The 17046-nt window shown below is 46.5% G+C and overlaps 1 protein-coding gene across 1 annotated transcript in view; it reads left to right on the forward strand.

Annotated features, from left to right (window-relative positions):
* Positions 1 to 17046, forward strand: part of LOC140421027 (ATP-binding cassette sub-family C member 5-like) — a 347909-nt gene that overhangs the window by 71207 nt on the left and 259656 nt on the right. The window contains exon 4 of the mRNA XM_072505322.1: positions 2641 to 2788. Coding sequence (XP_072361423.1) covers positions 2641 to 2788 — 148 coding nt within the window. The remainder of the gene's footprint in view (positions 1 to 2640; positions 2789 to 17046) is intronic.

The raw sequence follows: 17046 nt of genomic DNA on the forward strand, positions 1-17046 counted from the left end.
TTAAATTCGTTCAGGGGATATGGGTATAATTAAAAAAAAAAGATTTGTGGGATGTAGGTTAGAGCCAGAATTCTGGTTAGGCCAGAATTTAATGTCCATCCCTAGTTGCCCTTCAGAAGGTGGTGATGAGATACCTTCTTGAACCGCTGCAGTCCCCGAGGTGTAGGTACACCCACCGTGCTGTTAGCGAGGGAGTTCCAGGATTTTGATCCAGTGACAGTGAAGAATGGCGATATATTTCCAAGTCAGGGTGGTGAGTACCTTGGAAGGGGACCAGGTATCTGCAGCTCTTGTCCTTCCAGACCATAGCAGTTGTGGGTTTGGAAGGTGCTATTATGGAACCTTGGCGAATTACTGCAGTGCATCTAAATTTTGGTACACACGGCTGCCACTGTTTGTCAGTGGTTGAGGGTTAAGTGTTTATGAAAGGGGGAGCAATCAAGCAGGCTGCTTTGTCCTGGATGTGTCGAGCCTCTTGAGTGTTGTTTGAGTCGCACTCACCCAGGCAAGTGAGTATTCCATCACACTCCTGACTTGTGCCTTGTTGATGGTGGACAGGCTTTGGGGGGTCAGGGGGTGAGTTACTCACCGTAGGATTTCTAGCCTTTGACCTGCCCTGGTAACCACAGTATTAATATGGCTAGTCCATTTAAGTTTCTGATCAATGATAACCCCCAGGATGTTGATTGTGGGGAATTCAGCGATGGTAATGCCATTGAATGTCAAGGGCGATGGTTAGATCCTCTATTTTCGGAGATGATCATTGCCTGGCACTTGTGTGGCTAACTTGCCACTTGTCAGCCCAAGCCTGGATATTGCCCAGGTCTTGCTGCATTTGGACATGATCTGCTTCATTATCTGAGGAGTCACGAATGGTGCTGAACATAGTGCAGTCACATGCGAACACCCCCACTCTGACCTTATGATGAAAGGGAGGTCATTGATGAAGTGGCTGAAGATGGTTGAACCTGCAACACTACCCTGAGGAACTACTCCATGTCCTGGAGCTGAGATGATTGACCTTCAAACACCACAACATCTTCCTTTGTGCCAGGTAGGACTCTAACCAGCAGAGAGTTTCCCCCCTGATTCCCATTGACTCCAGTTGAGCTAGGGCTCCTTGATGCCATACTCGGTCAAATGTTGTCTTGATGTCAAGGGCAGTAACTCTAACCTCACCTTTGGCATTCAGCTCTTTTGTCCATGTTTGAACCGAGTATGTGATGAGGTCAGGAACTGAGTGATCCTGGAGGAATCCAAACTGAATGTCTACGAGCGAAGTCAACATCTATAACCCATCCCTCACTGCCATTGAGAGAAGAGTCAATCACATTGCTGTGGACTTGGAGTCCATATAGGCCAGACCAGGTAAGGGTGGCGATTTCCTCCTCTAAAGGACATTAGGTTTTTACAATAATGATGAATTCATTGTTTTCAATTCTGAGATCAGCTTTCGGTTCCAGATGGTCTCCAGGGTTGAAATTAGCCAATTTGCATTGCCTATGGAAAGACCAATGTTTTTCCTGGCTGAAATCTCACACTCCGAGATAGTCTGATAATCAGTTAGCCTCTGAGAATGGGATTAGTCAAAAGTGGTGAAGTGCTGTGAAAGTCCTGGTACAAGGCAGCATCTGTCAATAGTGATGAAAAACTAAAGCAGTGAGATCATCACTGACAGTGTCCAAGTCCAGGAGTAGCTCCCAAGCAGTTCTCTTCAGTAACAACATGGATACAAACAAATATCAGCTCTTTCCTTATAACATTCACTTGGGGGCTTTCAGCTCTGGGATATTGATCGATATTTATCTGATTCATTATGTTTATTCTTCCATAATTACATAAATGGCTTTTGCAGCACGCTAGATCTTTGAAAGAGTCTTTTAAAAATGTAGTAATATAAACTTTAATTTTTATGATGCACTTTAATGTGAATTTTATGCTGATCAAAATTAAGGACAGCTGCAGCGTGGCTACCCATTCACTTTTGATCTGATCTGTCTTATTTTGGGAAACCACACAGGAGCTTTTGTGTCTCAATACCTCACAGCATAGGGTAAATTTGCATTCGCAGCACAGCTTAAGATGGAAATCTCTGTGGGACAATCTTCCTCTGTATACAAATTCCTGATGTGAACTGTGGAGCATTTGGAAGTATGAGTTTGTTAAATTATCCCATTTAACACCAACGGGTCTTATTGCCTTGGGCCTCAACAAAAGTGAAAAGCTGAGAATATCTGCTGCCATTTCTGTATCATTCATATTTTCAGGGAAGCCAAGGAACTCTATATTGATGGTCAATACCTCTTGCAACACATGGTGCTATCTCAGAATCATTCTGATTGTAGTCCAGCTGAATTCATGCTCTGCGTTGATAATATCTATGCAGAGCTGTCTCAGAATGACTTCAGTAAGCAGAATCATGTATCATGACCAAACACATAATGTTAATACATAACTTGAGTTTACAAGTTTTTTATTGAACCATGCTTCTTGTTGTGTTATAAAAGCTCCTGCACTAATTGACAGAGCATTTTTGTTTCTTAAAACATCCCATTAATTATTATTAAAAGACACTTAAATAATCTTGCCTACATTATTCCCAGTTGTTAATCTGTTCAATTCTACTGATTGTTAATGCAGATTTGAGAAGCTGTGGCAAGATGAACTGACAAAGCACGGACGAGAGAAGGCCTCACTGGGACGAGTAGCTTGGCGGTTCTGTCAAACACGAGCCTTCATCGCTGTTGGTTGTCTGATGGTTACAATGCTAGCTAGCTTTATTGGCCCTGTGAGTAATATTTCCTTTGATAAACTTTCTGAGATAAGTTGTATTGTGTGGTTTACTCAAACAAACTGGATACCTGTAGAGATCTACCATGCGGATTTAGTGGCACTTGCGAACACTAAAACTCAGTAGAAATTTGAGTTAACGCTTCTCAGGTGCAAATAAGAATCGTTTTATTTCTCTCTATTGATTATAATTGAGAATCATTTAAATCTTATTCTCTAATAAGTCCAGCTAGCAAAAGGACTCAAAGAGAAGCAATTTTGTTGACAATTCAACTTTCAAGTAATACAGAAATGATTTTCTTGCTTACGGCAAACAGCTTGCAAAACTTCAAAAGTCAGAGTTGGAAAGTGAAAGTATGAAAGATAGAGAGACAGCGAATAGCTTAGATCAAAGAATATGGAATGATCCAAAATAAAAAATGGCCGTACGAACTATCAGTTATACCAAATCATATCAGACTTTAGCCATCTAGCTATACGCTGATGTAATCCTAATTGGTTTGGGTTAACATCAATAAGTTTGATTCAATGTTTTAGCTGTCTGTCATTTAATACGCCACATTAACTTAAATGTATTGTATGAGCTATGGAATGCGATTCGGCTTCCTTATCGCATACAGCTTGAACCAGTTTCTTGCTGCCTTGCTTGTTAGGACAATGGTCTCTATGCTGTTGCCATGGAGTTTGCCCTTGTCCTTGGGTTACTTTATCTTGTTAGCTGCATAGGAATGTAATTTTAAATTTTAATGCTGTGTTCTGTTGAAGCTATGTTTTGAAATGCTAAATGTGTATTTTGAAATGACCTGAGGTTATGAGTGAGTTTTAAAATGGTATTTAATAGACTAGGGGCTTAATGCTAAATAGCTATCTTTCACCTATCACTTTTACCTATTTTACCTATCAGGTGTATTAGAAAATAGCTGGCTTCTACAATACCACAGACAGTATCAACATTTGGATTTCATTTTGGTATAGTTTTAAGCACTCCAATACTTTAAGATGCAAAATTTCTTTAATATGGACAGTGTTAGTTGGATTGAAAAAAGATTCTTTCAAAAACTGAAGGAATTTAGCAGGATAGATGTTGAGTCTCTGTTCCATTTTTACCTTTAGGAATTTCAGTTACTATAGCAGATCAGACTAGTGGCAATAAATAAACTACTGAGTTTCAAGTCCTTTCAGGAGGATCTTGTAAATTTCTGCTCGATAGTCTTGCTGATGTAAATAACCGAGTATGCAATAATAAGGGAGAAATTATTTATTACAGCAAAATCAGGATGAATCATAGCACATGCAAATGTGAAGAAGTAAGGCTGTTGGAATGTTTGAGCAATTCTTACTTAGAATTCTAATATACTTGAAGGTTAGAGATTGCCTCACTCTCTGCAACTCACCTCCTGATTTCCCCTAAGCCTGTCCACTATCTACCAGGCATAAGTCAGGAATGTGATAGAATACTCTCCACTTGCCCGAATGAGTGCTGCTCCAACAAAACTGAGATCCAGACAAAGCATCCCACTTGATTGGCACCCCATCCACCACCTTCAACATTCACTTGGTCCACCATTGACGCACCGTGGCAGCAATGTATACCATTTGCAAGATTCACTGCAGCAACTCATCAAGGCTCCTTTGACAGCACTTTCCAAACCCACAACCTCTATCACCTAGAAGGACAGGGCAGGAGTTGCATGGGAACATCACCATCTTCAAGTTCTGCTCCAAGCCACACACCATTCTAACTTGGAACTATAATCGCTGTTCCCTCACTGTCACTGGGTCAAAATCCTAGAATTCCCTCATAGCACTGTGGGTGTTCTGACAACACAGACTGTAGTGGTTCAAGAAGGTGGCTTACCACTACCTTCACAAGGACAATAAGGGATAGGCAATAAATGCTGGTCTAGCTAGTGACATCTGTTCTTCATTAAAAAAAAAAATCAGTGCTCAGAACTTTTTCTTATTGAATGATAGAGTTCTATTATTTTTTCAGACCAAAGAAGAAAATAACTATTTTTTTTATTGATGCTGTTTGTATTCTGACTTTGGATAAAATGATCTATACTTTTTACTTAGCCTGATTTGGATTTATGATCTGCTGATTGGCAGATAGCTTTAATTAGAGCATAAATAAAATAAACTCACAGATGACTGAAGTGATTCCACAATCTTTTAATTTTATATAGTACAAACTATAAATTGGGCTGTATTTATTCTGTTCATTGTGATTCCTTCACAATGTGGCACCATACTTACTTTAACATATATATGATAAAAATGAGATTACTCCATTGCATTATTAAAGGATGTTTTAAATAATCAATAGTTGCAAGTTTGTTGCTTTATTAAAATTAAGTGTTTGCTTTATGGCTGACTGATTGACGAATGATATTTTGGGTTAATTGTGCCATTCATCCCATTTTCTGGAATTACAAAGGCTTAATTTTGCTGCATTATTTGTTTTACTCCTTGAATGGGTTGGATTCTAAAATCAAAAGGAGGATCAGTCAATTCATGATCGAAAATACCCCTTTACTACACGTATTTCAACTGTATTTTCAATGAACACCGTGAATTATATTGCTTAGTAATGTTGATGATCATTGCTGTTGGCTTTATTAATTATTGTCCAGTTTCCAACAACAATTTGGATTTTAGGTACTAATATATCTCAAGTTGCTCCACAGAAGCTTAAAGCAAATGCTGTTTGATAGCAGGAGAACAGCTAGGAGAAATGACCAAAGTCGTAGTGGATAAGATAGGGTTTAAGGCAGCTTTTGATGGTAGTCAAAGGTACATAGGAATTATTCATTTGTGCCTCAGGTTTATGTATATTGCCACATTTAGCTCAAGTTGTTCTGCATTAAACCAACCTAAATAAAATAATTGAAAATGTACATTCTGCCAGCAACCTGAGCAACATGCAACATTGATTGAAAACCACTTCTTTTCTGGATTACCGAAGATACCAATTAACGTTGTCATAGAATGCTGTTTATTAATGCTGTCCACGTACAGAACTGGATTATAACCTTAAGGATCACGGGCGCGATTCTCCGACCCCCCACCAGGTCGGAGAATCACCGGGGGCTGGCGTGAATCCCGCCCCCGCCGTGTCCCGAATTCTCCGCCGCCAGAGATTCGGCGGGGGTGGGAATCGCGCCCCCGGCGATTCTCCAGTCCGCGATGGGCCAAAGTCCCGCCGCGGTCAACCCACGCCAGCCGGCGTGGATTGAACCACCTTTCGAACGGCGGGACAAGGCGGCGCGGGCGGGCTCCGGTGTCCGGGGGGGGGGGAGCGGGGCGATCTGGCCCCGGGGGGTGCCCCCACGGTGGCGTGGTCCGCGATTGGGACCCACCGAGCCGCAGGCGGGCCTGTGCCGTGGGGGCACTCTTTTCCTTCCGGCTTCGCCATGGTGTTCACTATGGCGGAGGAGGAAGAGACCCCCTCCACTGCGCATGCGCGGGGATGCCGTGAGCGGCTGCTGATGCTCCCGTGCATGCGTCGCATGGCAAAGTCATTTCCGCGCCAGCTGGCGGGGCGACAAAGACCTTTCCCGCCAGCCGGCGGGGAGGAAATCACTCCGGCGCGGGCCTAGCCCCTCAAGGTGAGGGCTCGGCCCCTCAAGATGCGGAGAATTCCGCACCTTTGGGGCGGCGCGATGCCGGACTGATTTGCGCCGCTTTTGGCGCCGGTCGGCGGACATTGCGCCGATTGCGGAGAATCCCGCCCCACATTGCTATATCTATTTATTATCATACGACCATGTGTCAAAAATGACGTACAGTGAAATTGCAATGAGTGAAATTTGGATGGCATGAAATTCCAGTTATGTTGAGGTCGTCAACAATTCCCATTGGTTGAACAGCAAGTCGCATAGAACAATGCCTGTGATAAACCAAAATTCAACACTGGTAACTCTGGATTAGCAAAACTTGTCAGCTTGTCATATGGCTGCACTTTCCAATCAGAGTGACGTTAGACCACACAAGGGTGCAACATCATGGAGCCCTGGGCAAGCCACCATTTAACATTGAGATCTCCCTGTAAAAGGGCATGCAAAGCCTGCGAGTTTGGCTAAACATGTGAGAAAGTTAAAAGTGTTGGAGATTGGATTCAAATAGACTGCACAAGATGTTGAGAATAAGGAGAAGCAGGATGAGGCCAACCGACCCGATAATGAGGCACTTTTTCTCACCTGTGGGATTCACGGATGGAAATTGCAGAAGAGACAAATATGGAAATTTACGTTGCATGACGACTGACAGATGATGAAATCGTAAATGCAGTACATTCTTTCATTGAGGAAGCCGATGATCCTGAGGAAACCAATGAATGACTACCTGCTCGCCCAAGCAGAAAGATATTACAGAATTTTCGAGAGCAAACTCCCAACATTCTTCAGGACCAAGTTCCGGCCTTTCATAAGGTCAGGCCATTGTAAGGTGTGAACAAATTGAAATAATTATTTTTCACACGTTTACTGCTTTACTGGGTTTTCATTTAGCATTTGACTCTATTGTTTTTGGCATAGATCGCATTTGTAGGCTTATAGGATTACATAGAGATGCATTCATCAGGGCATGGGGCATACTCAGATAGCACAAAGCTCTGCTTAACACAAATCTGTGGGTGGATCCCCTGCGAGACGACTCTTCAGGATTTTATTATAACTCAATCCAGTACTACAAGATTAACCTTGATTCAACCCTTCACAAAATTATTATGGCCCTAGTCCCATTCACCTTCAGCTGCTTCATCATCAATGACATTCCTTCCAATTTATAAGATCAGAAGCGAGGATGTTCAGTGGTGACTTCACTGCACAATGTTCAGTATGATCTGCGACTCCTGCTGAAGCAGTCCATGTCCAAATGCAGCAAGACCTGGACAATATCTGGCTTGGGCTGACAAGGCGCAAGTGACATTCGGGCAACACAAGTTTCAGGCAATGACCGTCTTCAACAAGCGAGGAAAAGTAACAACCATTGTCCTTTGACATTCAAGGGCATTTCCATCAGCATCCGAGGATTTAGCATTGACCAGAAACTGAACTGGGCTTGCCAAAGAAACACTGTGGCTACCAGAACTGGTCAAAGGCTAGGAAGCTTGCAGCGAAAAAACTCACTGTTTAACTCCCCTAAGCCTGTCCACCATCTACTAGGCACAAGTCAGGAGTGTAATGGAATACTCTCCACTTGCCTGGATGAATACAGCCTCAACAACATTCAAGAAACTTGACACCATCAGAACAAAGCAGCCAGATTGATTGCTACCCCTTCCATTAACATTCACTCCCTCCACCATTGACAAACAGTGGCAGCCATGTGTACCATCTACAAGATGCACTGAGATTCTTTAGGCAGCATCTTCCAAGCCATCGACCACTACTATCTAGAAAGACAAGAGCATCAGAGATCTAGGAACACCATCAACTGAAGGCTCCTCTCCAAGTCACTCACCATCCTGACTTGGAAATATATTGCTGTTCCTTCGCTGTCTCTGGGTCAAAATCGTGGAATTCCCTCCCTAACAGCACTCTGGGTGCACCTACACCTCAGGACCGTTCAAGAAGGCAGAGCACTACAACCTTCTGAAGTGCAACTAGAAATTGGCAATAAATGCTGGACTAGCAGGTGACACTCGCAACCTGTAAATGAATTTAAAAAAACATGAAAACAGAAAGAACATGTACACACATTGAGCCTGTTTCACCGAGAAAAGTAAGTGACCACCATTTGCTGATTCATTCCCCAGGGAGGTGCCTTGACCAAACTAGGTCAAGCTGTCCGGTATAAATTTCAAACAATGCTTGGCAGTTAACAGTCAGTCAGCATCACCTGGTGCAGAGGAAGACTTGCAATGAAACATAGCGCTGTCGTGCGGAGCCCTGGCCAATAGGAGGGCCCCAAACTGAGGTGTCTCTGTATGCCCCCAAAGGTGTACCCCGCCTTTGCCACAAAGCCATCAGCAAGGTGAGGAGGAGATGCTGACCAACAGCTACTGAGGGGCGCAGCGGGGCAACTCTCCACCTCCAGGCCTGTGAGGAGGGCGGGCAGACAACCAACCAAAACGAACAAGGACCACTAGGCCAGATAGCCAGTAGCAGCAGTTAGCCAGGAGCACAACCGGTCGTTGAGGCTTGAGGCCCAGCCACCTGAGCTGAGATGTGAGCAGAGAAGCAATTGGGAGATGCGATAAAGGCCAGGCAAGCAAGCACCAGGGAATCAGGGAACAGCGGCCCGTGGGAGCGGGTCGGTTCGACCAGAGGCCAGCCAGGCAGGGCTGAGAGTGAGAGGGTTGGCTCGGCAGGGCAGTAACTGGACCAGGCAGCAAGAGAGAGAGAGTAAGTGCAGTGGCCTGGCCAGACAGCATCTATGGTCACCGATGCTGGAGGCCCTGCCAAGGGAGCGAGAGCCGAGAGGTGAGCAGAGAAGCAATTAGGAGGTGTGATAAAGGCCAGGCAAGCGAAGATGTCTTGCCTTGGGAAATAGGTTGGCAGCAGGCAGCAGGGCTGAGAGTGAAGAGGCTGGGCTGGGCAGCAACCCGACCGGGCAGCGAGGGTGCGATTTTGGGTTTCTGTGCCTTACATTGTGTGAACTGAGGGTTGGCGGGGTCAGGAGGGCATTGACATCATTTGGGGTGAGGCTTAACATCATTATAGCTGGGGATTAATGTCATTGACAGTCGGGCTTGAGGTAATTCGGGGCGGGCCTCCATGGTCCCAGAGGTCAGGGTGGGGGTGTGACATGGGGCCCCTATAGAGAAGGAGAGTGCGGGGCCCCAAAAGTGTAAATCTGCATCTGACATGGTGAATTTTCCATGACAATGCCTCTACCAATCACTTACCAACCAATGAGCACTCATTTTCCGTAAGGACTTGTTTTCCCCTTATACTGGTATTCTTGCGAACTGCCGTGATGATGATGAATGCAGGCCGAAAAACTTCGACATGTCGCTTTTCAGCAGCACTCAAGTTCTGTACTACCTAACGACCAATGAGAAAGATTGAGTGAGTGTATAAAAATGACAAAATCAACTCACTGTCCAATCCCACTAGAAACTGGCCGAATGCCACTTGAATCTGTTGCCAACTGAGGTTAGAAATGCACCCACTGTAAAGAGGCACAAGCCTCAGGAATATATTTAAGTAGAGTCTTCAGGATGACATACACACACTAATGCAATTTCAATTGAGTGGGTTGAAGTCCCAACTGTTGTCCAATCCATGAAGTATAATTTAGCGCATTGGTTTCATGTGCTGACCTACATGACATGAAGTTCCAATGAAAGTAGCACTGGCATGCAGGTGTCAGGACAGTAATATTGTTGTGCTGTTTACAAGTACAACAGTTCTGAGTATCCTGTTTGCTTTTTCTGATTTGCTTTTCTCCTTACCTGTTTAAATTAAGCACTACTGTTTTTGCTTCATTTGTCTGGATGGATAAGTGGTGGAAGGGAGTGGAGCAGCCTGAAGAAGACAGCAGGTGAGGGAGAGCTGTTTGTAAAAGATCTTGCCAAGTCCCGGTTTGTAAGCCAGGAGAATGGCCGGGATTCTCTGAGTTCACCTGCTAGAAATGGGATTTGCAGAATAGAGCGTCGAGCCAAATCGGATCCATTGCGTGTTGCTGGGCCTGCCCCGTGCCAGCAAGAAAACAAAGCACCAACAAACATTCATATGTATGTGATCAACGAGTCGGGAACCCTATTCACATCCTGCCCGTGATGCACGAACACCCCCCCCCCTTCCACAAAGCTGGGAGACGCACAGGCGAGATTTGGTGCAAGTATTGAGGAACGTGGACCTGCCAGCTTACAGTCCGAGAGGTGGCAAGGCCATAAGTACCCTCACAACAATTGCCTTCATGATGCTGAGGGGGGTCAGGGGATGATTGTGTTGGGCTGGAGGGGCTCAGCTCGGGTGTCTTTTCAGGGATGGGCTCGGTTTTCTGCTCTCTCCATCTGCAGCCTCTAAACCCTTTTGACAGCCTGTCTGTATGTAAAAATTCAAATTTCTCATAATAAAGTGAAAATATTCTCATTTGTACCCCTATACCATTTAAACAGTCTGTCAGCATGCCGAGTTTAAAGGTCTATGAGGTGAAATTGAAAGTAATCCCTTTAACGTGATGAAAAACTTTGAAATGATTTACACACATTCAATTTCATTGCTCTTTAAAGCATAGAAGTCTATGTGTTTTCCTAGAAGGCTTTAAAGTTTAAATTCTCTTTCATGCCCCATTGCCTGCTAATAGATTTCTAATTGACAGGTTGATGCAGATTCGAAGGGGAGATTCAGATAAAGCTCTGCAGGGATTCATTCACTCAGGGGAGCAAGTGTTTTCCTTGTTTACAAGCTGCCTCTTTGTTCTCAAGTGCTTCCTAGAAAGTACAGTTGGGCCAGTGGGATCACTCTAGTTTACCCGCTAGTTCTGGAGCATTGTACCTAATGACTTTCTTGGATAATTCCGAGAACAATGCGGGAGGCCACTACGCTTCACCAGGCAATTGCTGATCATTCTGCAACAGGTGCTAATGTCTGCTAGGCCAAGGCTTGGGTCATCCTTTGCTAATGATTGTCAGTCATTACTGCCCTTAATGTTTCCACCACGGACTTTATCCAGGATGCTACGCGGGCTATCATTTTTATTTCCTAGTCTGCACTACGCAGCAAACAAATCCCCAATGCCCCCTTTGCTAGAAAAACCTTCCCAATAGACACTTTGATTCCATAGACTCCATACAGTGCAGAAGGAGGCCATTCCGCCCATTGAGTTTGCACCAAGCCTCCGAAAGAGCACTGTATCTAGGCCCACTCCCCCACCCTATCCCCTTAACCACGCGCATTGGTTATGACCAATCCACCTAACCTGAAAATCTTTGGACTCTAGGAAGAAACCGGCAGAACCAGGGAAACCCACGCAGATAAGGGGAACTTGCAAACTCCACACAGTCACCGAACTGAACCCGGGTCCTGGCACTGTAAGGCAGCAGTGCTAATCACTGTGCCACCGTATTGCTTTGGGGGCGACTCCCCACCATGTGGCCTAAATAAAGAGGACACACGACTTAGCAATGCAAATTCTATTTGAGTTGGAGGAAGCACAGCAACAGGCAAGAAAGACTTGGTGAATGTAAGAGAGATCCAGAAGATGGGGTATCAGCAGGATGCATTGCAGATTGACAGGTTGGGGAATGGTTGATAGAGCAATACTTTTGGTGAGCTCCTCAATCCCCTTAGCTGAAAGTCACAAGAAGTCACTCAGCAGAAACAATCATGGAGAGAATGGCTCTGCCTAGTGCTGTAATTAAGGGTCTAATGCACAATGGATCTGCTCTGCTTCTTTACTAATGATGCACATTCGGCAGAGAATCCATTAGCTATTGGCACTGCAGTGCAGTCGGTCTTAATGGCCATCGGATCCTTGCAGAGGTGTGCCAAAAGGGAAAGTAATGAAACAATCAAGGGCCACGGGTGCTGCATAGAAGCAACATGGACTCTATAGGCCCTGATGTTCCCAGTGTTCTGGTCATGACAGACAAAGTATCATGAACGCAGTCATAACATAAGTACAAGGACTGGGTCTCGATAGCTATTGTCTTGGCTACAGGAGAGTACTGACAATAGTGTGACTGAGGGTTACAGCACGTGGCTACAAGGTAGCACAGTGGTTAGCACTGTCGCTTCACAGTGCCCGGGTCCCAGGTTCGATTCCCGGCTTGGGTCACTGTCTGTGCGGAGTCTGCATGTACTCCCCTTGTCTGCGTGGGTTTCCTCTGGGTGCTCCACTTTCCTCCCACAAGTCCTGAAAGATGTGCTGTTAGATAATTTGAACATTCTGAATTCTCCCTCCGTGTACCCGAACAGGCGCTGGAGTGTGGCGACTAGGGGCTTTTCACAGTAACTTCAATTGCAGTGTTAATGTAAGCCTACTTATGACAACAAAGAATATTATTATTATAGTCTATTGGGCTGAATGAATGCCCTTGTTGTGAATGTGTAGGATGTCTGAGAGGGATATCCAGTCACCTGACAACCTCCAGGATGCAGTCATCCTTCAAGGGTGGACTGGGGATGCCATGTACACATTAAGGGCAGGTCTAGGGCTAGAGGCTGGAGGGAAACCATGAAGGAGAACTAGCACTGATTGCTCAATTGTATCTGTTCACAGTTCCAAGGAGGAATGTAGAGTGCAGTCTCTAACCGACGTTGTTGTTGGGAGATAAGGAGAAGGACCCTTCGCTATGCCAGCTCTGAAAAAAATATTGCTGTTAAGAGGCAGCGCTACCAGGGCCCTTGATAGCCCCAGATGCTCCCCAGGAGGAACTTCATTTTACAAAGTCACTTGGCTAAGGATCTGCAGAAGACATAGCTCATACCTGGAGATGAGCCGCAGAGACAGTGCCACACACAGGTGACGTCACTTGTCAAGGGATTTGGTAGCGTATATTTATGCCCTTTTCTGTGATGATCTCATGCCATAAGGACTTGGAGGGCATCCCATGCATTGGGTCTGAAGATTACTGCAGTTTTTCACCACCGGATCCTTCCAGGGCTCCACTGGCGACCATTGCCGAATGGCCACACACACATGTATAAGGGAGGTGGCAGATGCCCTTAGCAATGAAGCTCACCACTAAGTGCAGTTTCTCATGAACAAAGCAAGCCAGGCTGCCAAAGCTGTGGAATTCACTATGGTCTCAGGTTTTGTGTAGGGGCCATCAACTGCACACATGTGACCTTGAGAGCCCCCTGACAGCAGCCTGCGAGATTTGTTAACAATAAAGAATTTCACTCTCAACATAGAGATTTGTGGACTTCCAGTGGTGGCCATGGAGTGAGAGTTCGCTTATTTGGTAGCTCCTGCTCGTGGTGGACTTTTAGGACCTTTTCTCCTGATTTATGGGGGATTTGACCAGTAAAATTGGAGACTGGTGAGGCAGAGAAGAGGAATCCCCCACCAGTTTATGGAGTCATGGACCAGGAGTGGTCTGCAAAGAAGAGATTGTTGGGCAAAGAAGAGAGTGAAGCCTGTAGCACAGAAAAACATGGTGGAGGTTGAGGAGCTGGGATTGCCGGCCCAGTGTTCAACGGAGCAGCTGGTGAAATTCCCCCAGGAGAGTTTTGCCAAGCAAAGACAGGAGTACAGGTGGAGCAAATCGATCAGGTGGAGCAAAGGTTGGAAGCCCAGGGACTGGCGATCCAGAAGGTGGAAGTGAAGGTGGCTGAGCACGAGGACCAGCTAACTGCGATGGCAATGGAGATGGATCTGATGAGGGACCATCAGAAAAGGCTGCCGGAGAAGGTGGAGGATTTGGAGAACAGGTCGCGCAGGCAGAATTTGAGGATCTTTGCCCTCCCAGAGAGCATCGAGGGATCGGACGCAGGGGCATACATGATGCGTAGTTTGAGAAGCTCCTTGGCGAAGGTGCATTTGCTCGACCCCTGGAAGTGGACAGGGCACATTGAGCGCTTGCGAGGAAGCCGCGGATGAATGAGCCGCCGAGGGCAATGGTGGTGCGAATGCACCGGTTCCTAGATAAGGAACAGATCTTGAGGTGGGCCAGGCAGACGAGGAGCTGCAAGTGGAAAGACAGTGAGCTGCGCATTTACCAGGACTTGGGTGCGGAACTGGCCAAAAGAAGAGCAAGCTGTAACAAGGTTAAATTGGCCCTCTTCAAGAAGTTCGGCATGCTGTACCCATTAGTTTGTGGGTCACCTACGAGGGCCAAGAACATTATTTCAGATCGCCGGATGAGGCGATGAACTTTGTCAAGGACAGGAGACTGGCAGCTGATTGAGCACACTGAACTTGGGGGCGACTAATTCTGTGCCTGTGCTGCTAAATTTATTTTCTTTTTGAGCTGTGTATGTAGTGTTTTTGTGCCAATTGTTTGGGAAGTTGTTCAGTTTTGTGTGCGGGTTAACTTTGTTTTTGTGGGGGGATGGTGGGTGGTATTTTCTTCAATGTTGGGGATTGTGATGTTTTGCATATGTATGTACGAGCGGGGGGGGGGGGGAGGGATAATAGGGGGTAGGATGCTTGGCACCATGCGCGGGGGGCTAGCTGGGCGGGCTAGCTCACGGCAGCGCAATGGAGGGCGAGCAGGTGATTAGTTTGAAATAAAATGAAAATCGCTTATTGTCACAAGTAGGCTTCAAATGAAGTCATTGTGAAAAGCCCCTAGTCGCCACATTCCGGCGCCTGTTTGGGGAGGCTGGTACGAGAAGCTGCAGATGGAGTTTGATCTGCTAACCACAGGAAAGGCGGTGGGACAGTTGAGGGGGGCAATATCTGAGTATGATGAGAAGGCCAGTTGGATGTCAGTACACCAGCTAAGGAAGAGGGAGGCGGCCAGGGAGATAGGAAGAATGAAGGACAGAGGGGGAAGCACGGTCTTGGACCCAGCAGGGGTGAATGGGGTGTTTAAGGAGTTTTACAGTCGGCTGTATGAGTCGGAACCCCCAGCTGAGATGGAGGGAGTTTTTGGAAGGGCTGGAATTTCCGACGGTGGAGGAAGGGTTAGTGGAGGGGTTGGGAGCCCCGATCGGGATTGTGGAAGTAGTAGAGGGATTGGATGCCATGCGGTTGGGCAAGGCCCAGGGACCGGATGGCTACCCAGTGGAATTCTACAAGACGTTCTCTGGGATACTGGGCCTGCTGCTGGTGAGGGCATTTAATGAGACTAGGGAGCGAGGTGTCCTTCCCCCAACAATGTCGCAGGCTTTGATATCATTGATCCTGAAGCGGGAGAAGGACCCAGAGCAATGTGGGTCAATGCAAATATCGATGCCAAATTGCTGGCCAAAATTGTGGCCTCAAAGATAGAGGACTGTGTTCCGGAGGTGATAGGGGAAGACCAGACGGGGTTTATTAAAGGCAGCCAGCTAACGGCCAATGTTAGAAGGCTCCTAAATGAGATCATGATGCCCTCCGAGGGGAGGGAGGCGGAGATAGTGACCACTATGGATGCGGAAAAAGCCTTCGACCAGGTGGAATGGAATTATCTGTGGGAGGTTCTGGGACAGTTTGGGTTTGGGCAGGGGTTTATTGACTGGGTTCGGTTGCTATACCAGGCACCGGTGGCGAGTGTACGGATGAATCGGCTGAGTTCGGACTACTTTAAATTGCACTGAGGGACAAGGCAAGGATGTCCTCTCTCGCCACTTCTGTTTGCCTTGGCTATTGAGCCATTGCCGATGGCGCTGAGCGCATCAAAGTACTGGAAGGGGATAGTCTGAGGGGGGATGGAACACAGTGTCTCATTGTATGCAGACGACCTACGCCTATACATTTCTGACCCATTAGTGGGGAGAATGGGGGAGATTATGCGGATCTTAGTGGAATTTGGCCGGTTCCCGGGTTGCAAATTGAATATGGGTAAAAGTGAGGGCTGGTGCTGTCAAACTTTAGTAATTACGACTGGGCGGCAAATATAGCCATGATCAGGAAGTGGGTAGTTGGGGAGGCGGGGGGGTGGGGGGGGGGGGGGGGGGGGAGTAGAGGGGGGGGGCGGGGGGGGAGTGAGTAGAGGCGGCATCCTGTAAGGGCACAAGTTTGGGACATAGGTAACGGATCCTCTGCCGTTCTCGTCGGCCCGGTACTCCACAAGCCCGGAGTTAGTGGCGGAAATATATGTGAGTGGAGGTAACGTCGGTGTGGGCTCCAATTTGTGGCAATCACCGGTTTGTCCCAGGGAGGCTGGATGGGGTTTCGGAGATGGCAAAGAGCAGGGATTGAGAGGCTAGGGGAATCTGTTTATTGATGGGAGCTTTCCATGTTTAGAGGATTTGCAGGAGGAGTTTGAATTGCCGGGAGGGAATGAGTTTCGGTATCTGCAGATAAGGGATTTTGTGCCAAGGCAGGATGCAACCTTTCTGCTCCTATCGCCACAGGGGATACAGGACAAGATAGTTTCTAAAATGAGGGTGGGGAAGGGGATGGTTTTGGATAACTATAAAGAACTCATGGAGTGGGAGGAAACTCAGATAGGTGAGCTAAAGCGTAAATGTGAAGGTGAGCTGGGAGGGGAGGTAGAGGCGGGTCTGTGGGAGGATGCTCTGAGCAGAGTCAACATGTGCCAGGCTCAGCCTGATACAATTCAGGTTGGTTCACCGGACACACATTGAAGGTGGCCTGGATGAGCAAGTTTTTGGGGATAGAGGACAAGTGTGTGAAGTGTACGGGAGGGCGAGCAAACCATGTCCATATATTTTGGGCATGCCTGAAGCTTAGGGGATACTGGCAGGGATT

Source organism: Scyliorhinus torazame, chromosome 5, assembly GCF_047496885.1.
Source record: "Scyliorhinus torazame isolate Kashiwa2021f chromosome 5, sScyTor2.1, whole genome shotgun sequence".
In the NCBI taxonomy this organism is placed as follows: domain Eukaryota; kingdom Metazoa; phylum Chordata; class Chondrichthyes; order Carcharhiniformes; family Scyliorhinidae; genus Scyliorhinus; species Scyliorhinus torazame.